We start from the raw sequence: 25421 nt of genomic DNA on the forward strand, positions 1-25421 counted from the left end.
GAAAACCCCAAGGCATTCTACAAGTGAAGGGCAAGAGGATAAGGTTAGGTCTTTATTCTTTGGAGTGTAGAAGGTTGAGGGGGAACTTGATAGAGGTATTTAAAATTATGAGGGGGATAGATAGAGTTGACGTGGATGTATTATGGATAGTGTGGAGGGTTTTCAGATGTTACAGCGGGACGTTGATAGGATGCAAAACTGAGCTGAGTACTGGCAGATTGTGTTCAACCCAGATAAGTGTGAGGTGGTTAATTTTGGTAGGTCAAATATGATGGCAGAATATAGTGATAATGGTAAGACTCTTGGCAGTGTGGAAGATCAGAGGGATCTTGGGTTCTGTATCCATAGGACACTCAAAGCTGCTACACAGGTTGACTCTGTGGTTAAGAAGACATACGGTGCATTGACCTTCATTAACTGTGGCATTGAGTTCAAGAGCCAAGAGGTAATGTAGCAGCTGGAGAGAACCCTGGTCAGACCCCACTTGGAGTACTGTTCTCAATTCTGGTCACCTCATTACAGGAAGGATGTGAAAACCATAGAAAGTGTGCAGAGGAGATTTACAAGGCCGTTGCCATGGTTGGGGAGCATGTCTTATGAGAATAGGTTGAGTGAACTTGGCCTTTGCTCCTTAGAGCGACGGAGGATGAGAGGTGACCTGATAGAGGTGTGTAAGATGATGAAAGGCATTGATCGTGTGGATAGTCAGAGGCTTTTTCCAAGAGCTGAAATGGCTAACACGAGAAGGCACATTTTTAAGGTGCTTCAAGTAGGTACAGAGGTGTAAGTTTTTTTTACACAGAGTGGTGAATGTATGGAATGGGCTGCCAGCGACTGTGGTGGAGGCAGATACAATAAGGTCTTTTAAGAAGCACCTGGATAGGTACATGGAACTTAGAAAACTCGAGGGCTATGGGTAACCCTAGGTAAATACTAAAGTAAGTATATGTTCAGCTCAGCATTGTGGGCCGAAGGGCCTGTATTGTGTTGCAGGTTCTATGTTATTAGAGAGCTTAATGTAAAGGAACCCTAACGAGGCAGTGATCATAATATGATTGAATTCATACTGCACTTTAAGAGGGAGAAGCATAAGTCACATGTATCAGTATCGCAATGGAATGAAGAGAATTACAGAGGCATAAGAGAGGAGTTTGCCCAGGTGGATTGGAGAGGTACTGGCGGGGATAATAGAGCAGAGATGGCTGAAGTGCTGGGAATCGTTGACAAGGTGCAAGATAAGACCATAAGACATAGAAGTAGATTTAGGTCATCTGGCCCATTGAGTCTACTCTGCCATTTAATCATGGCTGATCCTTTTTTTCCCTCTCCACCTCAACCCCAGTTCCTTTCCTTCTGGTAACCTCTGATACCATGTCCAATCAAGAACCTATCAATTTCTGCCTTAAATACATCCAACAACCTGGTCTCCACAGCTGCACATGGCAACAGATTCCATAAATTCACCATCCTTTGGCTAAAGAAATTCCTCCTCATCTCTGTTTTGAAAGGGTGCCCTTTTATCCTGAGACTGTACCCTCTTGTCCTAGACTCTCCCACCATGGGAAATATCTTTTCCATATCTACTCCATCTAGGCCTTTCAACATTCGATCAATGAGATTCCCCCCTCATCCTTCTGAATTCCAGTGAGTACAGACGTTCCTCGTATGACAACCCTTTCATTCCTGGAATCATCTTTGTGAGCCTCCTCTGGACCCTGTCCGATGCCAGAACATCTTTTCTAAGATGAGGAGCTCAAAACTGTTCACACTACTCAAGGTGAGGCCTCACCAGTGCCTTATAAAGCCTCAGCATCACATCCTTGCTCTTGTATTCTAGACCTCTTAAAATGAATGCTAACATGGAATTTATCTTCCTCACCACCAACTCTACCTGCAAGTTAACCTTCAGGGTGTTCTGCACAAGGACTCCCAAGTTCCTTTACATCTCAGATTTTTGGATTTCCTCCCCATTTAGAAAATAGTCTGCATGTTTATTTCTACTACCAAAATGCATGACCATGCATTTTCCAATATTGTATTTCATTTCCCACTTTCTTGCCCATTCTCCTAATCTGTCTAAGTTCTTCTGCATCCTACCTGTATCCTCAACACTAACTGCCCCTCCACCAATCTTTATATCATCTGCAAACTTGGCAACAAAGCCATCTATTCCATCATCTAAGTCATTTATATACAGCATAAAAAGAATTGGTCCCAACACCGACCCCTGTGGAACAACATTAGTCACTGCTGTATGTCACAGAATAGATACGTCCCACAGAAGAAGTTGTTCTCAAATGAAAGGGGTAGGCAATCAAGTCTGACAAGGGAATTAAGACCATAAGACTAAAGACGTAGGTACAAATTAGGCCATTTGGCCCACCAAGTCTGCTCCGCCATTCGATCGTGGTTGATCCTTTTTTCCCCTCAACCCCACTCCCCAGCCTTCTCCCTGTAACATAGAAAACCTACAGCACAATACATGCCCTTTGGCCCACAAAGCTTTGCTGAACACGTTCTTACCTTAAAAATTACCTAGGGTTACCCATAGCCCTCTATTTTTCCGATCTCCATTTACCTATCCAGGAGTCTCTTAAAAAAGACTCCACTTAAAAGACCTTTGATGCCATGCCCAATCTAGAATCTATTAAGCTCTACCTTAAATCTGGTCTCCATAGCTGCCTGGGGTAATAAATTCATCACTCTCTGTCGAAAGAAATGTCTCCGCATCTCTGTTTTAAATGGATGCTCTTCTACCCTGAGGCTGTGTCCTCTTGTCCTAGACTCCCCCACCGTGGAAAGCACCCTTTCCACATCTAATGACTCTTTTTGTTGCTCTCTGCAGGTTTTAAAAGCTTCCCAATCCTCTTCATTCATTATTTTTTTGCTTTATTGTATGTCCTCTCTTTTACTCTCCTGCATCTTCCTTGTTTTCCCTAGAAACTCACACCATTGCTGTTCTCGTCATCCCTGCCAGCGTCTCTTCCAATTTACTTCAGCTAACTCCTCTCTTGTACCACTGTAATTTCATTTACTCCACTGAAGTACTGTTACATCAGTCTTTTCTTTCCCCCTACCAAATTTCAAGTTGAACTCAATCATATTGTGATCATTGCCTCCTAAGAGTTATTTTACTTTAAGCTCCTGAATCGCTTATAATTCATTACATAACACCCAATCCACTGTAGCTGTTCCCGTAATAGGCTCAATGACAAACTGCTCTAAAGTCATCTTGTTGGCATTCAACAAACTCACTGTCGCAATCCATTACCAACCTGGTTTTCCCAATTGACCTGCATGTTGAAATTTCCCACGAATTATCATAACATTTCCCTTTTGACACACCTTTTCTATTTCCCATTGTAATCTGTGGTCCACATCCCAGCTACTGTTGGAAAGCCTGTATATACCTGCCATCAGGGTCCTTTTACCCTTGGAGTTTCTTAACTCAACCCAAAAGGATTCAACATCCTATGATCCTATGTCACTTTTCACCAGCAGAGCCACGCCATCGCACTTTGCCTGCCTTCCTATCCCTCTGAAAAAACATGTAACTTTGGACATTCAGCTCCCAACTAGAATCATCCTTCAGTCATGATCCAATGATGGCCACAACATCATACCTGACAAACTGTAATAGTGCAACAAGATCATCCACCTTATCTCAGTCTCGGCCCAAAACTTCGACTGTACTTTTTTTCTGTAGATGCCACCTGCCCTGCTGAGTTCCTTCAGCACTTTATGTGTGTTACCAGTTTCCTGTGTCCTGCACCTTGGGTGTAACTACTTCTCTATCACTCTTCAGCCTCCTGAATGATCTGGAGTTCATCCAGCTCCAGCTCCAGCTCCAACTCCTTAATGAGCAGTGTTAGAAGTTTCAGCTGGATGCAATTCTTGCAGGTATAGACATCAGGAGCACTGGAGTTCTTCCCGCCTTCCTTTGTCCCATAAGAAGAGCAATCAACTGCCCTGCCTGTCCTAGCTTGAGTAAATATAAAGGAGGAAATCCACATACAACTTTTTCACCTTCTCTCACTCAAGCCTCTGTGAGTGAAATACCACAGTGGTATTTATGAGGTTGTTAGATAGACCCATGAATATGCAGGAAATGGAGGGATATGGATCATGTAAAACCAAGTTAGGCTCACATTTTGGACTGTCTTTTTCTTTAAATTACTTATATGTATATGTTTGGAGTTACATATATAACAGTGGCAACAAGGTACTTTTAAAACAAACACAAGGTGTTAAGATTAAAAAAATACCCATGAGAAAAGAAGTTAAAAAACACAGCACAACACAGCACATGCTTCTTTTAAAGGGACAGAAACCGTCGAATTAAAAAAATGAAATGGAAGAATTCATGGGTTCATAAGCAGTGAATAGTGGGTGATAATAACCATAAAAAGAGAGAAGTGAAAGATTGACACATTTGATTACACTACAGGTAACTGGATATTGTATGCAGAGCAAAATTTCTTCTGTACAGGTCACATCTTTCCTGGAAAAGAGCGCAGTGATCCAGAAATATGAAGCCCCTTCTCCTACACCATCTCCTTAGCCTTTTCTGGCCTCACTTGTACGTGGCACGAGTAACAATCCTGAGATCACAGTCCTGGAGTCCTGTGCATAACCCTAACCCTAAACCTAATGCACCTAGCTCCTTGTACTCTCTTTGCAGAAGCTCGTCCCTCTTCCATCCTTTGTCATTGGTACCTATATAGACCATGACCTCTGGCTGCTAACCCTCCCACTTAAGAATTCTGAGGAATTGATCCGAGGTGTCCTGAACCCTGGCACCTGGACGCAATATGCCATCCAGGAATCTTACTCTCTAACTCCCTAACTAATGCATCCCCTACCACCACAGCTCATCTCTTTTCCCCTCTCCCTGATTACCTTTCCTTCTAAGTCACAGAACACTTCCCTCTGCTAAATCATTCCCCCACCCTCAACAGTATCCAAAGTGTACCTGTTGTTGAGGGGAATGGCCAAAGGCGTACTCTGCACTGGCTGTTTAACTGTTTTTCCCTTACAGACTGACACCCAGTTTCTTGAGTCCTGCACCTTGGGTGTAACTACTTCTTTATATGTCCTGATTTTCACCCTGTTAGCCTCCTGAATGATACAGAGTTCATCCACTTCCAACTTCAACTTCTTAACACAGAGTGTTAGAAGTTGCAGCAGGATGCAGCTCTTGCAGGTGAAGTTGTCAGGTACACTGGAGGTCTCCCTGCCTTCCCATGTCCTGCAAGAGGAGCATCTAACTATCCTGCCTGGCATCTCTACTGTTCTAACTGTGCAAATATAAAGAAGGAAACAATAAAGAAACTGAAAAACACTACCTTCTCTCACTCAATCCTCTCCTCGCCAACCTTGAAGAGCTAAAGCTTCAAATCCTCACTCTAATAATGCCTGTGCCTTATGTTTATTAGCCCTTGCTAATCAATCTCGATCTGATTGGCCATTGTTCAAAGATGAAACCCTGTGCAGCGCTGCTTTTGAATGCATGTTCGCCAACCTGTGAGAGTCTCCTCTCCTCTTGCTTCCAATCTCTGATTGCCAGTGTCATTGGTTGCTTTCCCTAGCAGCCGAGAGCTTGCTACTGGAAGTGAATTACTTTGTTACTGGTGCTGCCAGGTCACAGGACTGGTGTCAGACATGAATCTTTTACTCAAATATTCCATTTTAGATGCTGGGCTCTTTGTTGGGTGGTATTTATCGGGTGAGGGGCAGAGTAAGTGACCTTACATCAGAGCTAAGATACTTAAGGTAATATCAACCTTTCAGTGCAGGTGCTCCCTGATTTGCACTTTCTTTTACTTCAATCAGTCCTGATTACAATTAGTTAAAGAAAATATGAAAGTGCAAATGAGAAGTGGCGAGAAGGAACTAAATATGTTATTCTTTACATTTGACAGCTGTAATTAAATCGGATCTCAGGAGACAGAAGGCAAACATGCATGCGACAGAAGAGTCTGTGAGTAAACTCTGCTTCAGTCCTTGTACACCTGCATGTGCAATGTGGCTCTGTTGGGGAAACCACTTTCTTTGGCATCCTTTCCAAAAGGGTATTGTGGACGGGAGTTGCTGATTGGTTGTTCCCAATTCACAGGAACACGATGATTGTTCCAGCAATATTCTTAGTCTCTGCACATTCATTTGCCTGTCTAAGAGCCTTTTAAATGCCTTCACCACTCCTGGCAATGCACTCTGGCCACCCACCATTCTGTGTGTAATAAAAAAAACCTTGTCCTGCACATCTTTAAACTTACCCCCTTCGTCTTAGACATTTCAATCCTGGGAAAAAGAGATACTGGCTTTCTAAGTCTCTCATAATCTTAATTTTTATCAAATCTCCCTTTACTCTCCAACACTCCAGAGAAAAACAATCTTTATTTGTTCAGCCTCTCCTTATATCTCTAATCCAGGCAGCATCCTGGCAAACCTCTTTTGCACTCTTTCCAAATTCTCTACGTCCTTCTTATAATCAGAGACAGGAATTTTCTGCACAAACGGATGACTATTAACTCTGATCAGCTATTGTCTTTCCTAGTGGACAAAAATCCTATCCAGAATAAGAATTAGGTTTAGTATTACTGGCATATGTTGTGAAATTTGTTGTTTTGTGGCAGCAGTGCAGTGTAATGCATAATAATAAAATATATATATATAGTTACAATAAGAAATATACTTTTAAAAATAAATAGTGGAGCCCTTACTATAACTTCCAGTAATTTCTCCACCAGTGGTGTTTGGCTCACCAGCCTGCAGTTACCTTGATTATCTCTGCTATATTTTTCAAAGGTGGCTCTGCTGCTCATGAAGGCAAGAAAAAGAGTAGCGAGCTGTTGTGGTAGGGGATTCTATGGTAAGGGGAATAGAGACGAGCTTCTGTGGCTGCAAACAGGACTCCCATATGGTGTGTTGCCTCCCGGGTGCAAGGGTCAGAGATGTCTCAGAGAGGCTGTAGGGCATTCTGAAAGGGGAGGGTGAGCAGCCAGCTGTCGTGGTGCATGTAGGTACTAACGATATAGGAAGAAAGCGGGATGAGGTCCTACAAGCTGAATTTAGGGAGCTAGGAGATAAAGAGTAGGACCTCAAAGGTAATCATTTCAGGACTATTACCAGTACTGTGTGCTAGCCAGAGTTGGAATAGCAGGAGGGCTAGAATGAATATGTGCCTCGAGCAGTGGTGCAGGAGGGAGGGCTTCAGATTCTTGGGGCATTGGAACCACTTCTGGAGGAGGTAGGACCAATACCGTCCAGATGGTCTACATCTGGGCAGGGCTAGGATCAATGTCCTAGGGATAGTGTTTGCTAGTGCTGTTGGGGAAGCTTTAAACTAATATGACAGGGGAGGGGAACCCACAAAGAAAAGAAGAGGGAAATGATGCAGAGACCAAAGCTAGAGTTAGTGAAGAAAAAAGTAAGAGTGCATAAAAGTAAAAAGCTAAAATAGCATAGGTCACTCGATTCTAAAAGGACAATGAGTATAAGGGCACTTTATCTAAATGCCTGTAGTATTAGAATCAAGATTAGTGAACTTGTGACACAGATCAGGACCAAGGCATATGATTTAGTGGCCATTACAGAAACTTGGTTGCAAGGTGGAGCTGACTGGGAATTAAATATCCAAGGGTATCAGGTTGTATGGAAAGATAGGCAGGAAGGCAGAGGAGGTGGAGTGGCGCTCTTGATTATGGATGAGATCAGGGTGATTGTGAGAGACGATATAAGATCTATGGAGCAGAATGTTGAGGCCATCTGGGTAGAGATTTCGAATAGTAATGGAAAAAATCACTGGTGGGAGTTGTCTATAGGCCATCTAATAAAAATATTGCAGTGGCATAGGTGATCAACCAAGAAATAACTGAGGCTTGTAAAAACGGAATGGCAATTGTCATGGGGATTTTAACTTCCACATAGATTGGGTGAATGAGGTTTATCAAGGTAGTCTTGAGGAGGACTTCATAGAATGCATCTTTGATGGCTTTCCTTAGTAGCATGTTAGTGAAACTACAAGGGAAAATGCTATCTTAGATCTAGTCCTGTGCAATAAGACAGGTAAGATTAACAATCTTGTAGTCAGGCATCCTCTTGGAAAGAGTGATCATAGTATAATTGAATTTTGCACTCAGAGGATGAAGTAGTTAGATCTAAAACTAGTGTATTATGCTTGAACAAGGGAGACTAAACAGTATGAGGGAGGAGCTGGATAATGTGCATTGGCTATTTGGTAGGACAGTTGAGGAACAGTGGAATACTTTCAAAGAGATTTTTCACAGTGCTCACAAGTATATTTTAGTCAAAAGTAAGGACAGTAAATGTAGGGAGAGCCAGCCTTGGATAACTAAGGAAATAAAAGATAGTATCAAATTAAAAGTTTTTTCCCTACTGCGGTCACTTTGCTGAATAGTTAACTGCCAGTTAACTGTCGGCTAACTATTACTTGGATTGCACTACTTGTATGTATAATCTATATTTTCATTTATATTTATCATTATTATTGTTATGAGCAGAGAGACAACATCTGCCGGAAGTAAATTCCTTGTATGTGCACAGGTACTTGGCGATTAAAGTCTGATTCTGATTCTGATTCATGTGTACAAGGTTGCAAAGAGTAGTGGGAGACTGGAGGATTGGGAAAACTTTAAAAAGCAACAGAGAACAACTAAACAAGAAATAAGGAAAAGGGAAGATAAAAGTATTAAAGTAAATTAGCCCAAAATATAAAAACACATATAGCCATATAACAATTACAGCACGAAAACAGACCATCTCAGCCCTTCTAGTCCATGCCAACACTTACACTCACCTAGTCCCACTGGCCCGCACTCAGCCCATAACCCTCCATTCCTTTCCTGTCCATATACCTATCCAATTTTACTTTAAATTTAAATTAAAGCTAGGAAAAGTTTTTATAAATATATAAAACGGAAGAGGGGGCTAAAGTCAATGTAGGTCCCTTGGAAGATGATAAGGGAAAATTGATATTGGGTGATAAGGAAATGGATGAGGCATTAAATGACTATTTTGTGTCGGTCTTCGCAGTGGAGGATGTGTCCAATATGCCAAAGAAAGATGTTATGGACGAAATGGGAGGTGAGAACCTCGATAAAATCACTGTCACTAAAGAGATAGTAATGAACAAACTAGAGGGCCTGAAAGTTGATAAGTCCCCTGATCCTGATGGGATGCATCCCAGGGTGCTGAAGGAATTGGTGGAGGTTATAGTAGACATGTTGGTACCGTAAATTCCGGACTATAAGCCGCTACTTTTTTCCCATGCTTTGAACACTGCAGCAACACTGCAGCCTATACTACGGCGCAGCTAATGCATGGTTTTTTTTCATGCCGCCAAAAACATTTTGCCTCGTAACAGTAGACTGTTATGAATCCCGTAACTGGAGAACTTACCAGCAAAGATAGAGAGGTCCGTTGAAGTCTGATGTCACTATTTTCAAACGTTTTATTTATAAAGGGACACAAAAGTAAGGTTAATACATACATTCAGATAGTGCACATCGTCAACACTCAATCTAAAGCGCGGGTATAGTAATACTCATCGTTAAGTGAGCTCTGCTGGTGTCTAGCGGTTAATAGATTGTCCGTTGGAAATATAAAAGTCACTCAGAAAGTCTGCAGGCCTCAGCCCTTTGAAAATCGCTGGGTTTTACGTGGAGAGACCGAGAGAGAGAGATTGGGGGAGAAGAGAAAGAACTTGCCAAGTCTTGATGAATCTTCCGTGAAATCGAGGGAGCGTTGGTTTCCTCTCCCCGATGTTAGTTAAAAGCGGTTTTCTGTGATTCCAGCCACAAATTCCAATCCTGGAATTTAACGCACTTGGCTTCCTTCAGAATGACTTCCCGCTGCTGCGGGATCACTCTCTCGTGTCTTCTTGGTGCGTCTGAGGGGGCTGTCCCCCTGAGACTCTCCTTTATACTTCCTCACGGGGTCGCAGGAGTCAATCGGGTTGGGATGATGCAATCTCTCTCTCAACCAGCCCACCTTGTCCGAGGGCTTTTCACGTGGTCTCCATGAGACAATAGTCGCTGTCGCCTTACTCTGTATCCTGGTGGAATGTGCAATTTGGCACGTTTCTCTCTCTCTCCTACTGGGTCTACTGACCCCCCCCCCCCCCCTCGACGGGTGTTCTTGCGATTCTCACAAAGGAGGGGGCTGGGATCATAGCAAGACCAATAAAATTGATGAGTAGTTCACAGAGGTCCAATGAAATTGTACGATAAATCAAGCGCACTTTCACAATTAAATTATTGTAAATCAGTCATTTGTACTCACCCTCATCAACATGGAAAACACTCGAAGAAAAGCATATGATGCAGCTTTTAAGTTAAAGGCGATCAGTAACTTTTCCTGGTAGGCTGCAGTATATATATTTTTTTTACCAGTCGTTAGGAGATATTGGAATGTTGTTCGTGCACTGTTCAGTAAAAAAGTATACGCAACGTAATTTGTGTGTTACCGATACGTATGTATACTTAAAAGTAGCTGTGTTACAGGCACTGTTCGAAAAAAAGCATTTGCAATATGTATTTGTTTATGTTACCATACGGATTTAATTAAAAGTTAAAAAATCCTCACGTGTAATATCTTTCTGTGTAAATATCTCATATTACAACGTGGGACACCTGCAGCTTAAAATCCGGTGCGGCTTGTACAAGTACAAAATTGATTTTCTTTCTAAAATTAGGGCGTGCGGCTTTTAATCAGGTGCGCTCTGTAGTCCGGAATCTACGGTAATCATTTACCAGAATTCTCTAGACTCTGGGCAGGGCTGGACAGATTGGAAGACAGCAAATGTCACGCCACTTTTTAAAAAAGGATGTAGGCAAAAGACAGGCAGCTATTGGCCAGTTAGCTTAACATCTGTAGTCGGGGAAAATGCTTGAATCTGTCATTAAGGAAGAAATAGCAAAATATTTAGAAAGGAGTGGTTCCATTAGACAGACGCAGCATGGATTCAGAAAGGGCAGGACCTGTTTGACAAACTTACTGGAGTTCTTTGAGGACATAATGAGAGCAGTGGGTAGAGGGGAATAGGTGGATGTCATATACTTGGATTTCTAGAAGGCTTTCAATAAGGTGCCGCACAAGAAACTTATAAATAAGATATGGATGCATGGATTCAGAGGAAGTGTATTGCAATAGATTGTGGATTGGTTTACCGATAGAAGGCAGAGAGTTGGTATAAATGGGTGTTTCTCCAGTTGACAGTCAGTGGTGAGTGAGGTGTCACAGGAGTCGGTGCTGGGCCCACAGCTGTTTACCATTTACATTGACGATTTGGAAGAGGGGACTGAGTGTAGCACAGCAAAATTTGCTAATGACACTAAACTGAGTGGAAAAGCAAATTGTACAGAGAATATGGAGAGTCTGCAGAGGAATATAGATAGGTTAAGTGAGTGGGCCAAGGTCTGGCAGATGGAATACAACGTTGGTAAATGCAAGATCATCCACTTCAGAAGGAATAATTGTAGAGCAGATTATTATTTAAATAGCAAAAGATTGCAGCATGCTGTTGTGCAGAGGGACCTGGGAGTGCTTCTGCATGAATTGCAAAAAGTTGGCTTGCAGGTACAACAGGTTATTAATAAGGCAAACGGAATGTTGGCCTTCATTGCTAGAGGGATTGAATTCAAGAGCAGGAAGGTCATGCTGCAACTATACAGCGTACTGGTGAGGCAGCAGCTGGAGTACTGTGTGTAATTCTGGTCTCCATACTTGAGGAAGAATATACTGGTTTTGGAGGCAGTGCAGAGGAGATTCACCAGGTTGATTCCAGGGATGAAGGGGTTAACCTATGGGGAGAGATTGAGTCACCTGGGACAATACTCTCTGGAGTTCAGAAGAATGAGAGGGGATCTTATAGAAACATACAAAATTTTGAAAGGGATAGATAAGATAGAAGTCGGAAAGTAGTTCCATTGGTAGGTGAGACTGGAACTAGGGGACATTGCCTGAAGATCCAGGGGAGAAGATTTAGGACAAAGATGCTGAGAAACTGTTTTTCCCAGGGAGTGGTGAATCTGTGGAATTCTCTGCCCAGGGAAACAGTTGAGGCTTCTTCACTAAATATATTTAAGAAACAGTTAGATGGATTTTTACACAGTAAGGGAATTAAGGGGAATGGGGAAAAGGCAGGTAGATGGAGCTGAGTTTACGGACAGATCAGCCATGATCTTATTGAATGGCGGGGCAGGTTCGATGGGTTGGATGGCCTATACCTGCTCCTATTTCTTAAGTTCTTGTGTCCTTAAAGAAAAGAACATCAATAGCGACCCTCAAATCTTCTAGCACCTCACTCTTGGCTAGCAGGATGTTAAAATCTCTGTCAAGGCCTCATCTATCACCTACCTTGCTTTCTGTAGCAACATGGGCCAGATCAGAGTTTGTGAAATGTGTGCAGGATAGTTTTTTGTTTGAGTTTGTGAAATGTGTGCAGGATAGTTTTTTGCAACAATACATAGAAGTACCGACTAGAGATGGGGCAGTGTTGGATCTCCTGTTAGGGAATGCGATAGGTCAGCTGACAGATGTATGTGTTGGGGAGCACTTCGGGTCCAGTGATCACAATAGCATTAGCTTCAATATAATTATGGAGAAGGACAGGACTGGACCTAGAGTTGAGATTTTTGATTGGAGAAAAGCTAACTTTGAGGGGATGCGAAGGGATTTAGAGAGAGTGGATTGGGTCAAGTTGTTTTATGGGAAGGATGTAATAGAGAAATGGAGGCCATTTAAGGGTGAAATTATGAGGGTACAGAATCTTTATGTTCCTGTTAGGGTGAAAGGAAAGGTTAAAGGTTTGAGAGCACCATGGTTTTCAAGGGATATTAGAAATTTGGTTCAGAAAAAGAGGGATGTCTACAATAGATATAGGCAGCATGGAGTAAAGGAATTGCTCGAGGAATATAAAGAATGTAAAAGGAATCTTAAGAAAGAGATTAGAAAAGCTAAAAGAAGATACGAGGTTGGTTTGGCAAATAAGGTGAAAGTAAATCCGAAAGGTTTCTACAGTTATATTAAAAGCAAGAGGATAGTGAGGGATAAAATTGGCCCCTTAGAGAATCAGAGTGGTCAGCTATGTGTGGAACCGAAGGAGATGGAAGAGATTTTGAATGATTTCTTCTCTTCGGTATTCACTAAGAAGGATATTGAATTGTCTAAGGTGTGGGAAACAAGTAAGGAAGTTATGGAACCTATGACAATTAAAGAGGTGAAGGTACTTGCGCTTTTAAGAAATTTAAAAGTGGATAAATCTCCGGGTCCTGACAGGATATTCCCCAGGACCTTGAGGGAAGTTTGTGTAGAAATAGCAGGAGCTCTGACGGAGATCTTTAATATGTCATTAGAAACGGGGATTGTGCCGGAGGATTGGCGTATTGCTCATGTGGTTCCATTGTTTAAAAAGGGTTCTAGAAGGAAGCCTAGCAATTATAGACCTGTCAGTTTGACATCAGTGGTGGGTAAATTAATGGAAAGTATTCTTAGAGATAGTATTTATAATTATCTGGATAGACGGGATCTGATTAGAAGTAGCCAGCATGGATTTGTGCGTGGAAGGTCATGTTTGACAAACCTTATTGAATTTTTTGAAGAAGTTACGAGGAATGTTGACGAGGGTAAGGCAGTGGATGTAGTCCATATGGACTTCAGCAAAGCCTTTGACAAAGTTCCACATGGAAGGTTAGTTAAGAAGGTTCAGTCATTAGGTATTAATGCTGGAGTAATAAAATGGATCCAACAGTGGCTAGATGGGAGATGCCAGAGAGTAGTGGTGGATAATTGTTTTTCGGGATGGAGGCCGGTGACTAGCGGGGTGCCTCAGGGATCTGTTTTGGACCCAATGTTGTTCGTAATATACATAAATGATCTGGATGATGGGGTGGTAAATTGGATTAGTAAGTATGCCGATGATACTAAGGTAGGAGGTGTTGTGGATAATGAGGTGGATTTTCAAAGCTTGCAGGGAGATTTATGCCGGTTAGAAGAATGGGCTGAACGTTGGCAGATGGAGTTTAATGCTGAGAAGTGTGAGGTTCTACATTTTGGCAGGAATAATCCAAATAGAACATACAGGGTAAATGGTAGGGCATTGAGGAATGCAGAGGAACAGAGAGATCTAGGAATAACTGTGCATAGTTCCCTGAAAGTGGAGTCTCATGTAGATAGGGTGGTGAAGAGGGCTTTTGGAATGCTGGCCTTTATAAATCAAAGCATTGAGTACAGAAGTTGGGATGTAATGCTAAAGTTGTACAAGGCATTGGTAAGGCCAAATTTGGAATATTGTGTGCAGTTCTGATCACCGAATTATAGGAAAGATATCAATAAATTAGAGAGAGTGCAGAGACGATTTACTAGGATGTTACCTGGGTTTCAGCAATTAAGTTACAGAGAAAGGTTGAACAAGTTAGGTCTCTATTCATTGGAGCGTAGAAGGTTGAGGGGGGATTTGATCGAGGTTTTTAAAAGTTTGAGAGGGATAGATAGAGTTGACGTGAACAGGCTGTTTCCGTTGAGAGTAGGGGAGATTCACACTAGAGGACATGATTTGAGAGTTAGGGGGCAGAAGTTTAAGGGAAACATGAGGGGGTATTTCTTTACCCAAAGAGTGATAGCTGTGTGGAATGAGCTTCCTGTAGAAGTAGTAGAGGCCAGTTCAGTTGTGTCATTTAAGGTAAAATTGGATATGTATATGGACAGGAAAGGAGTGGAGGGTTATGGGCTGAGTGCGGGTAGGTGGGACTAGGTGAGATTAAGGGTTCGGCACGGACTAGGAGGGCCAAGATGGCCTGTTTCCGTGCTGTGATTGTTATATGGTTATATCACATCTGGCCCTGGAGATTTATCAACCCTTATACTATGACATAAACAGATGTAACCATTAGACCATAAGACAAAAAAGCAGAATTAGAGCACTTAAAACCTTAAGACCATAAGATATAAGAGCAGAAGTAGGCCATTCGGCCCAGTGAGTCTGCTCCGCCATTCAATCATCAGTTGATCCAACTCTTCCCGTCATCCCCACTCCCCTGCCTTCTCCCCATATCCTTTGATGCCCTGGCTAATCAAGAACCTATCTATATCTGCCTTAAATACACCCAATGATTTGGTCTCCACAGCCGCTCATGGCAAGAAATTCCACAGATTTACCACCCTCTGACTAAAGTAATTTCTCCGCATCTCTATTCTAAAAGGACGTCCTTCAACCCTGAAGTCATGCCCTCTTATCCTGGACACCCCTACCATGGGAAATAACTTTGCCATATCTAATCTGTTCAGGCCTTTTAACATTGGGAATGTTTCTATGAGATCCCCCCTCATTCTCATGAACCCCAGGGAATACATCCCAAGAGCTGCTAGATGTTCCTCATACAGTAACCCTTTCATTCCTGGAATCATTCTCGTGAATCTTCTCTGAATCCTCTCCAATGTCAGTATATCCTTTCTAAATAAGGGACCCAAAACTGCACACAGTACTCCAAGTGTGGTCTCACGAGTGCCTTATACAGCCTCAACATCACATCCTTACTGTTATATTCTTTACCTCTAAAAATGAATGCCAACATTGCATTGGCCTTCTTCACCATCGACTCAACGTGGAGGTTAAATTTTAGGATATCCTGCACAAGGACTCCTAAGTCCCTTTGCATTACTGCATTTTGAATTCTCTCCCCATCTAACTCTCTGTTTTCTGCCGATCAGCCAGTGCTCCACCCATGCTAGTAACTTCCTTGTAATTCCATGGGATCTTATCTTGCTAAGTAAGCAGCCTCAAGTTCGGCACCTTGTCAAAGGTCTTCTTAAATACAAGTACACAACATCTACTGCATCTCCTTTGTCTACCCTGCTTGTAATTTCCTCAAAAAAATTCAGTAGGTTAGTCAGGCAGAATATTCCTTTCAGGAAACCATGCCGGCTTTGTCCTGTCCTTTCATGTGCCTCCAGGTACTCCATAATCTCATCCCTAACAATCGATTCTAACAACTTCCCAACCATTGCTGTCAGGCTAACAGGTCTATAGTTTCCTTTCTGCTGCTTCCCATCCTTCTTAAATAGCAAAGTAACATTTGCAATTTTACAATCATCCAGTACAATGCCAGAATCTATCGATTCTTGAAAGATCATTGTTAGTGCCTCCATAATCTCTCCAGCTACTTCCTTCAGAACCCAAGGGTGCATTCCATCAGGTCCAGGAGATTTATCCACCCTCAGACCATTAAGCTTCCTGAGCACCTTCTCAGTCGTAATTTTCACTGCACATACTTCACTTCCCTGACACTCTTGAATGTCCGGTATACTGCAGATGTCTTCCACTGTGAAGACCGATGCAAAATACGTATTCAGTTCCTCTGCCATCTCCGGCGTCATTTTCTATTGGCCCTATATCTACCCTCAATTCTCTTTTACCTTTTATATACTTAATAAAGCTTTTAGTATCTCCTTTAATATTAGTCACCAGCTTCCTTTCATAATTCATCTTTTCCTTCCTAATGACCTTCTTAGTTTCCTTCTGCAAATTTTTAAAAACTTCCCAATTCTTTATCTTCCCACTAGTTTGGCTTCCTTGTATGGCCTCTCTTGCTTTTACTTTGGCTGTAACTTCACTTGTCAGTCATGGTAGTGTCCTTCCATTCAAAAATTTCTTCTTAGTTGGAATAGATCTGTCTTGCACTTTCCTCATTTTTCACAGAAACTCCAGCCATTGCTGCTCTGCTGTCCTTCCTGCTAGTGTCCCTTTCCAGTCAACCTTGGCCAGTTACCCTCTCATGCTATTGCAATTTCCTTTATTCCACTGAAATACTGATACATTGGAATTTAGTTTTGCCTTCTCAAATTTCAAAGTGAATTCAATCATATTGCGATCTTTGTTTCCTAAGGTTTCCAAACCTGAAGCTCTATTATCACTTCAGGATCATTGCACCACATCCAATCCAGCACAGCTGATATCCTAGTGGGCTAAACAACAAGCTGTTCTAAAAAGCCATCCCATAGACATTTAGCCCATTGAGTCTGCTCTGCCATTCAATTATGGCTGAGAGAGGAGCTTCCACAGGTGGATTGGAGGACAATACTGGCAGAGATGATGGCAGACCAGAAATGGCTGAAATTTCTGGGAATACAAGGCAAAAGATAGATATGTCCCACACAGGAAGAAGTTCTCAAATGGCAGGGGTAGTTAACTGTGGCTGACAAATGAAGTCAAGGACTGCAGAGAAGCCAAGGAAAGGGTATATTAGGTAGCAAAAGTGAGTGGGAAGTTGGATGATTGGGACGCTTTTAAAATCCAACAAAAGGCAACTAAAAAAGCTGTAAGAAGGGAAAAGATTAAATATTAGGGCAGATTAGCCAATAATATAAAGCAGGATACCAAACGTTTTTTTTTCAGTTATATAAAGAGTAAAAGGGAAGTGAGAGTTGATATTGGATCACTGGAAAATAATGCCAGTGATGTTGTAATGAAGGACAATGAAATGGAAGATGAACTTAATGGGTACTTTGCATCTATCTTCACTGGGGAAGACACTAGCAGTGTGCCAGGTGTCCGTGATTGTCAGGTAGCAGGAGTGAGTGCCATTTCTATTACAAAGAAAAAAGAGCTAGGCAAACTCAAAGGTCTTAAGGTCGATAAGTCATCTGGTCCAGATGGTTTACATCCCAGAGTCTTGAGAGAAGTTGCTGAAGAAATAATGGATACATTGGTCATGATCTTTCAAGAATCACTTGATTCTGGCATGGCCCCAGAGGACCGTAATATTAGAAATGCCATTCTGCTCTTTAAGAAGGGAGCAAGAGAAAATAAAGGAAATTGTAGGCCAGTTAGCCAAACCACAGTGGCTGGTAGAGTGTTGGTGTCTATTATTAAGGGTGAGATTTCAAGGTACTTGGAGACTAATGATAAACTCCTCAAGATAAAAAGATGCTGCTTAACAAGATAAAATCCTATGGCGTTACAGGAAAGGCACTAGCATGTATAATGGCTGACAGGAAGGAGGCAGCAAGTGGAAATAAAAGGGACCTTTTCTGTTTGGCTGCTGGTGACCAGAGATGTTCCTCAGGGGACTGCTTCTTTTCACGTTGTTTGTCAATGATTTAGATAATGGAATTGATGGCTTTATGGTAAAGTTTGCAGAGGATATGAAGATAGGTGGAGGGGTAGGTACTGCTGAGGTAGCAATGCAATTGCTGCAGGAATTAACACGAATTGGAAGAATGGGCAAAAAATGGCAGATGGAATACAGTGCTGAGAACTGTATGATAATGCATTTTGGTAAAAGAACAATAGTGCTGACGATTATCTAAATGGGGAGAATATAGAGACATAGAATATCTACAGCACAATACAAGCCCTTTGGTCCACAATGCTGTGCTGAACATGTACGTACTTTAGAAATTACCTGGGGTTACCTATAACCCTCTATTTTTCTAACCTCTATGTACCTATCCAGGAGTCTCTTAAAAGACCCTATTGTATCCGCCTCCATCACCATCACTGGCAGCCCATTCCACACACTCACTAATCTCTGTGTAAGAAACTTAACCCTGACATCTCCTCTGTACCTAGGCCTTTCGACATTCGAGATGTTTCAATGAGATGCCCCACCTTATCCTTCTGAATTCCAGCAAGTACAGACCCAGAACCATCCTTATATGATAACCCTTTCATTCCTGGAATCATCCTTCTGAACCTCCTCTGGACCTTCTCCAATGCCAGCACATCTTTTCTAAGATGAGGGGTCCAAAACTGTACAGAATACTCAAGGTGAGGCTTCACCAGTGCCTTATAAAGCCTCAGCATCACATCTTTGCTCTTGTATTCTAAGACCTCTTGAAATACATGCTACATAACATTTGTCTTCCTCACCACTGATTCTACCTGCATTTTAACCTTTAGGTTGAACATAGAACATAGAATAGTACAGCACATTACAGGCACTTTGGCCCACAATGTTGTGTCAACCCTCAAACTCTGCCTCCCATATAACCCCCAACCTTAAATTCCTCCATATACCTGTCTAGTAGTCTCTTAAATTTCACTAGTGTATCTGCCTCCACCACTGACTCAGGCAGTGCATTCCATGCACCAACCACTCTCTGAGTGAAAAACCTTCCTCTAATATCCCCCTTGAACTTCCCTCCCCTTACCTTAAAGCCATGTCCTCTTGTATTGAGCAGTGGTGCCCTGAGGAAGAGGCGCTGGCTGTCCACTCTGTCTATTCCTCTTAATTTCTTGTACACCTCTATCATGTCTCCTCTCATCCTCCTTTCCTCCAAAGAGTAAAGCCCTAGCTCCCTTAATCTCTGATCATAATCCTTACTCTCTAAACCAGGCAGCATCTTGGTAAATCTCCTCTGTACCCTTTCCAATGCTTCCACATCCTTCCTATACTGAGGCAACCAGAACTGGACACAATACTCCAAGTGTGGCCTCACTAGAGTTTTATAGAGGTGCATCATTACATCACGTCTTTTAAACTCTATCCCTTGACTTATGAAAGCTAACACCCCATAAGCTTTCTTAACTACCCTATCTACTTGTGAGGCAACTTTCAGGGATAGTTGGACATGTACCCCCAGATCCCTCTGCTCCTCCACACTACCAAGTATCCTGCCATTTACTTTGTACTCTGCTTTGGAGTTTGTCCTTCCAAAGTGTACCACCTCACACTTCTACGGGCTGAACTCCATCTGCCACTTCTCAGCCCACTTCTGCATCCTATCAATGTCTCTTTGCAATCTTTGACAATCCTCTACACTATCTACAACACCACCGACCTTTGTGTCGTCTGCAAACTTGCCAACCCACCCTTCTACCCCCTCATCCAGGTCATTAATAAAAATCACAAAAAGTAGACGTTCCAGAACAGATCCTTGTGGGACACCACTAGTCACAACCCTCCAATCTGAATGTACTCCCTCCACCATGACCCTCTACCTTCTGTGGCCAATTCTGAATCCACCTGACCAAACTTCCCTGGATCCCATGCCTTCTGACTTTCTGAATAAGCCTACCATGTGGAACCTTGTCAAATGCCTTACTAAAATCCATGTAGATCACATCCACTGCACTACCCTCATCTATATGCCTGGTCACTTCCTCAAAGAACTCTCTCAGGCTTGTTAGGCACGATCTGCCCTTCACAAAGCCACGCTGACTGTCCCTGATCAGACCATGACTCTTTAAATGCCAATAGATCCTATCTCTAAAAATCTTTTCCAACAGCTTTCCCACTACAGACGTAAGGCTCACTGATCTATAATTACCTGGACTATCCCTACTACCTTTTTTGAACAAGGGGACAACATTTGCCTCCCTCCGATCCTCCAGTACAATTCCCGTGGACAACGAGGACATAAAGATCCTAGCCAGAAGCTCAGCAATCTCTTCCCTCACCTTGTGGAGCAGCCTGGGGAATATTCCGTCAAGCCTCAGGGACTTATCTGTCCTAATGTATTTTAACAACTCCAACACCTCCTCTCCCTTAATATCAACATGCTCCAGAACATCAACCTCACTCATATTGTCCTCACAGTCATCAAGTTCCCTCTCGGTGAATACCGAAGAGAAGTATTCATTGAAGACCTTGCTCACTTCCACAGCCTCCAGGCACATCTTCCCACTTTTATCTCTAATCGGTCCTACCTTCACTCCTGTCATCCTTTTGTTCTTCACGTAATTGAAGAATGCCTTGGGGTTTTCCTTTACCCTACACGCCAAAGCCTTCGCATGCCCCCTTCTTGCTCTTCTCAGCCCCTTCTTAAGCTCCTTTCTTGCTACCCTATATTCCTCAATAGACCCATCTGATCCTTGCTTCCTAAACCTCATGTATGCTGCCTTCTTCCACCTGACTAGATTTTCCACTTCATTTGTCACCCATGGTTCCTTCACCCTACCATTCTTTATTTTCCTCACTGGGACAAATTTATCCCTAACATCTTGCAAGAGATCCTTAAACATCAACCACGTGTCCATAGTACATTTCCCTGCAAAAACATCATCCCAGTTCACACCCACAAGTTCCAGCCTTATAGCCTCATAATTTGCACTTCCACAATTAAAAATGTTCCTGTCCTCTCTGATTCTGTCCTTTTCCATGATAATGCTAAAGGTCAGGGAGCGGTGATCACTGTCCCCCAGATGCTCACCCACTAACAGATCTGTGTCCTGACCTAGTTCGTTACCTAATACTAGATCTAGTATGGCATTCCCCCTAGTCGGCCTGTCAACATACTGTGACAGGAATCCATCCTGGACACATTTAACAAACTCTGCCCCATCTAAACCCTTGGAACTAATCAAGTGCCAATCAATATTAGGGAAGTTAAAGTCACCCATGATAACAACCCTTTAATTTTTGCACCTTTCCAAAATCTGCCTCCCAATCTTCTGCTCAGTATCTCTGCTGCTACCAGGGGGCCTATAGAATACCCCCAGTAGAGTAACTGCTCCCTTCCTGTCCCTGACTTCTACCCATACTGACTCAAAAGAGGATCCTGCTACGTTGCCCACCCTTTTTGCAGCTGTAATAATATCCCTGACCCGTATTGCCACCCCTTCTCCCCTCCCCCCTCTATCCCTTTTAAAGAACTGAAATCCAGGAATATTGAGAATCCATTCCTGCCCTGGTGCCAGCCAAGTCTCTGTAATGGCCACTACATCATAATTCCATGAATGTATCCAAGCTCTCAGTTCATCACCTTTGTTGCTGATGCTTCTTGCATTGAAGTACACACACTTTAGCCCTTCAACCTTACTACCTTTATACCCTTTATTCTGCTGCTCTTTCCTCAAAGCCTCTCTATATGTTAGATCTGACTTTACTCCATGCACTTCTTTCACTGCTCTATCGCTCCAAGTCCCATCCCCCTAGCAAATTAGTTTAAACCCTCCCAAACCATGCTAGCAAACCTACCCGCAAGGATATTGCACCCCCTCAAGTTGAGGTGCAACCCATCCAATCTGTACAGGTCCCACCTTCCCCAGAAAAGATCCCAATGGTCCAAAAATCTGAAACCCTGCCCCCTGCACCAACTCCTCAGCCACGTATTCAGCTGCCATCTCCTCCCAATTCTTACCATCACTATCATGTAGCACTGGCAGCAATCCTGAGAATGCCACCCTTGAGGTCCTGTTCTTCAGCCTTCTGCCTAGTTCCCGAAACTCACACTTCAGGACCTCATCCCTGCATAGACTCCTTAGTCCCTTTGCATCTCAGATTTTTGGATTTTCTCCCCATTTAGAAAATAGACTACACGTTTATTTCTTTTACCAAAGTTCATGAAAATAAATCTTCCAACATTATATTTCATCTGCCCCTTTCTTTCTCATTCTTCTAATATGTCTTGGTCCTTCTGCAGCCTACCTGTTTTGTCAACACTACCTGCCCCTCCACCAGTGTTCATATCATGTGCATACTTGGCAACAAAGCCATCTATTCCATCATCTAAATCACTGACATACAGCATAAAAAGAAACTGTCCCAATACCAACCACTGTGGAATACCACTAGTCATTGGCAGCCAACCAGGAAAGGATTCATCTATTTCCACTGGCTCCTTCCTACCAATTTGTCAATGCTCCAGCCCTGCATGTAACTTTCTTGTAATACCATTGGCTCTTAACTTGTAAGCAGACTCATGTGTGGCACCTTGACAAAGGTCTTCTTAAAGTGCAAATGTACAACATCAACTGCATTCCCTTTATCTATCCTACTTGTAATCTCCTCAATGAATTCCAACAGATTCGTTGGGTAAGATTTTCCCTTAAGGAAACTGTGCTGACTTCGTCCTATCTTGTTCTGTATCACCAAGTACTCCACAACCTCATCCTTAACAATTGACTTGAACATTTTCCCAACCACAGGTCAGGCTAACTGGTCTACAATTTCCTTTAGAAATATAGAAAACATACAGCACAATACAGGCCCTTCGACCCAGAAATCTGTGCTGCACATGTCCCTACCTTAGAGCTACCTAGGCTTTACCCATAGCCCTCTATTTTTCTAAGCTCCATGTAGCATGCCAGGAGTCTCTTAAAAGACCCTATTGTATCCGCCTCCTCCACAGTTGCCGGCAGCCCATTCCATGCACTCAGCACTTTCTGCTGCCTTCCTCCTTTCTTAAAGAGTGTAATGACATTTACAATTTTCCATTCCTCTGGCACCATGCCAGGGTCCAATAATTTTTGAAAAATCATTACTAATGTCTCTGCAATCTCTGCTGCTGCCTCTTTGAGAATTCTAGGGCGCAGTTCTCTAGTCCAGGTGACTTATACACCCTTAGGTCTTTCAGCTTTTTGAGCACTTTCTCCCTCACACCCTTCAACATCTGGCACACTGCTAGTGTCTTCCACAGTGAAGACTAATGCAAAATACTCAGTTCTTTCACAAACAAGAGGCAGTCTAGTTCATCTGCCATCTCCTTGGCTCCTATGATTATTTCTCTGGCCTCATTTTCCAGTGGTCCTATATACACTCTCATCTCAATTTTATTTTTTTACGTACTTGAATAAGATTTTATTATACACTTTCATCTTGTTTGCTAGCTTGCTTTCACCTTTTCCCTCCTAATCACTCTTTTAATTGCCGTCTGTAGGTTTTTAAACCCTTCCCAATCCTCTGTCCTCTATTGATTTTTGATTTGTTGTATGCCCTCTCTTTGCTCTTAGATTAGCTTTGACTTCACTTGTCAGCCATGGTTGTACTCTTTTGCTATTTTAGTATTTCTTCGTTTTTGGAATACATCTATCCTCCACCTTCCTCATTTTTCCCAGAAACTCACACCATTGCTGCTGTACTATCATCCCTGTCAGCATCTTCTTCTAATTTATTTTGGCCAACTCCTCTCTAATACCACTGTAATTTCCTTTACTCCACTGAAATATTGCTATGTCAGACTTTACTTCCTCCTTATCAAATTCCAAGTTGAACTCAATCATATTGTGATTACTACCCCCTAAGAGTTCAAAAATTTTACTTTAAACTCTCTCATCACCTCTGGTTCATTACATAACACCCAATCCAGTATAGAAGACCCTCTGGTAGGCTCAATGTCAAACTGCTCTAAAAAGCATAGGCATTCAAGTCAAGTCACTTTTATTGTCATTTTGACCATAACTGCTGGTACAGTACATAGTAAAAGTGAGACAACATTTTTCAGGACCATAACTAGACTGAACTATGTAACAACTCACTCTCTTGAGATCCATTACCAATGTTATTTTCCCAATTGATGTGCATGTTGAAATCTCCTTGTACTTTTGGAGATTTCATGTAGCCCTCATTAAATTCATTATCTTTTATGTCCTTCTCAATATCCAAAGTATATTTATTATCAAAGTATGTATTATTCAACAAAGTATATATTCATCCTTGAGATTCATCTTCTTACACCTAACAAAACAAAGAAACCCAATAGAACTCATTCAAAAAGACTGTCAAATACCCAATATGTGTTAAGAAAAAGAACAAATCATGCAAACAATAAAAAGTAAACAAATAACATTCAAAACTCAAGCTTGTGAAAGTGATTTCACAGCCAAAGTGCCAGTTCATCATTACAGCCAGTCTAGGAGCCTGTTAGTTGCAAGCCACAACCTCAGTTCAGCACAGAAATGAGTAAACCCTGCCAAGCAGCGAGCTGAACACTGGCCTTGTTTTTCTCCCTGACATCATGACCTTTTCAATATGACTTGACACTTAAATCAGCCAAATATCAGCTCTCACATTGCACTTGGACCCGGCTCCTGCCCCTGCCACGTTGATATGCTCTCGGACTTGGGCACCACTGCCTTGATTCAGCCTGCATCCAAGCTTTTCAAATCAGTCGAACATCAGTCATTCATCATTCTCAGGCATGGGCCCCCATCGCCTTGACTCAACCTCATTGCGGATGTGCTATCTCAAATCGGCTCCATGTCCACTCCAGTAATGGGCAAACATTGACTTGTTCTGCTCTCTCAATTTGGCCCATACATTTTACCTACCATGGGAGTTCTCCGGGGTCATTTTGGTGGCAGTATACATTCCACCTCAGGCCAACGTTTTTATGGCCAAGGTTTTAGATGATCTGAGCAATGGGATCAACAAGCACGAAACAGCGCACCCTAATGCCTTCACCATTGTTTTGGGAGATTTTAACCAGGCCAGTCTGAAATAAAAAATCACTAAGCAATTACCATCAACAGATCACTTGCAATACCAGAGGAAACAACACACTGTACCATTGCTACACCACCATCGAGAATACCTACCATGCTATCCCACGCCCTCACCTTAGGAAGTCTAATCACCTGGCTGTACTTCTACTCCCTGAATATAGGGAGAGACTGAAGACTGCAGCACCAGTGGTGAGGACCAAGAAGGTTTGGACAAGGGAAGCGCTGGAGTGCTTACAGG

The 25421-nt window shown here is 42.4% G+C and overlaps 1 protein-coding gene across 3 annotated transcripts in view; it reads left to right on the forward strand.

Moving 5' to 3' along the window:
• LOC132390384 (heme transporter FLVCR2-like) overlaps positions 1-25421 on the forward strand; it is a 264051-nt gene that overhangs the window by 224750 nt on the left and 13880 nt on the right. For 2 of the 3 annotated variants that reach the window (XM_059963011.1, XM_059963001.1), the window contains exon 9: positions 5922-5980. The exons of the other annotated variant lie outside the window; for it this stretch is intronic. In XM_059963011.1, coding sequence (XP_059818994.1) covers positions 5922-5980 — 59 coding nt within the window. The remainder of the gene's footprint in view (positions 1-5921; positions 5981-25421) is intronic. 3 annotated transcript variants of the gene reach the window in all.

This window comes from Hypanus sabinus, chromosome 2 (assembly GCF_030144855.1).
Source record: "Hypanus sabinus isolate sHypSab1 chromosome 2, sHypSab1.hap1, whole genome shotgun sequence".
Lineage (NCBI taxonomy): Eukaryota > Metazoa > Chordata > Chondrichthyes > Myliobatiformes > Dasyatidae > Hypanus > Hypanus sabinus.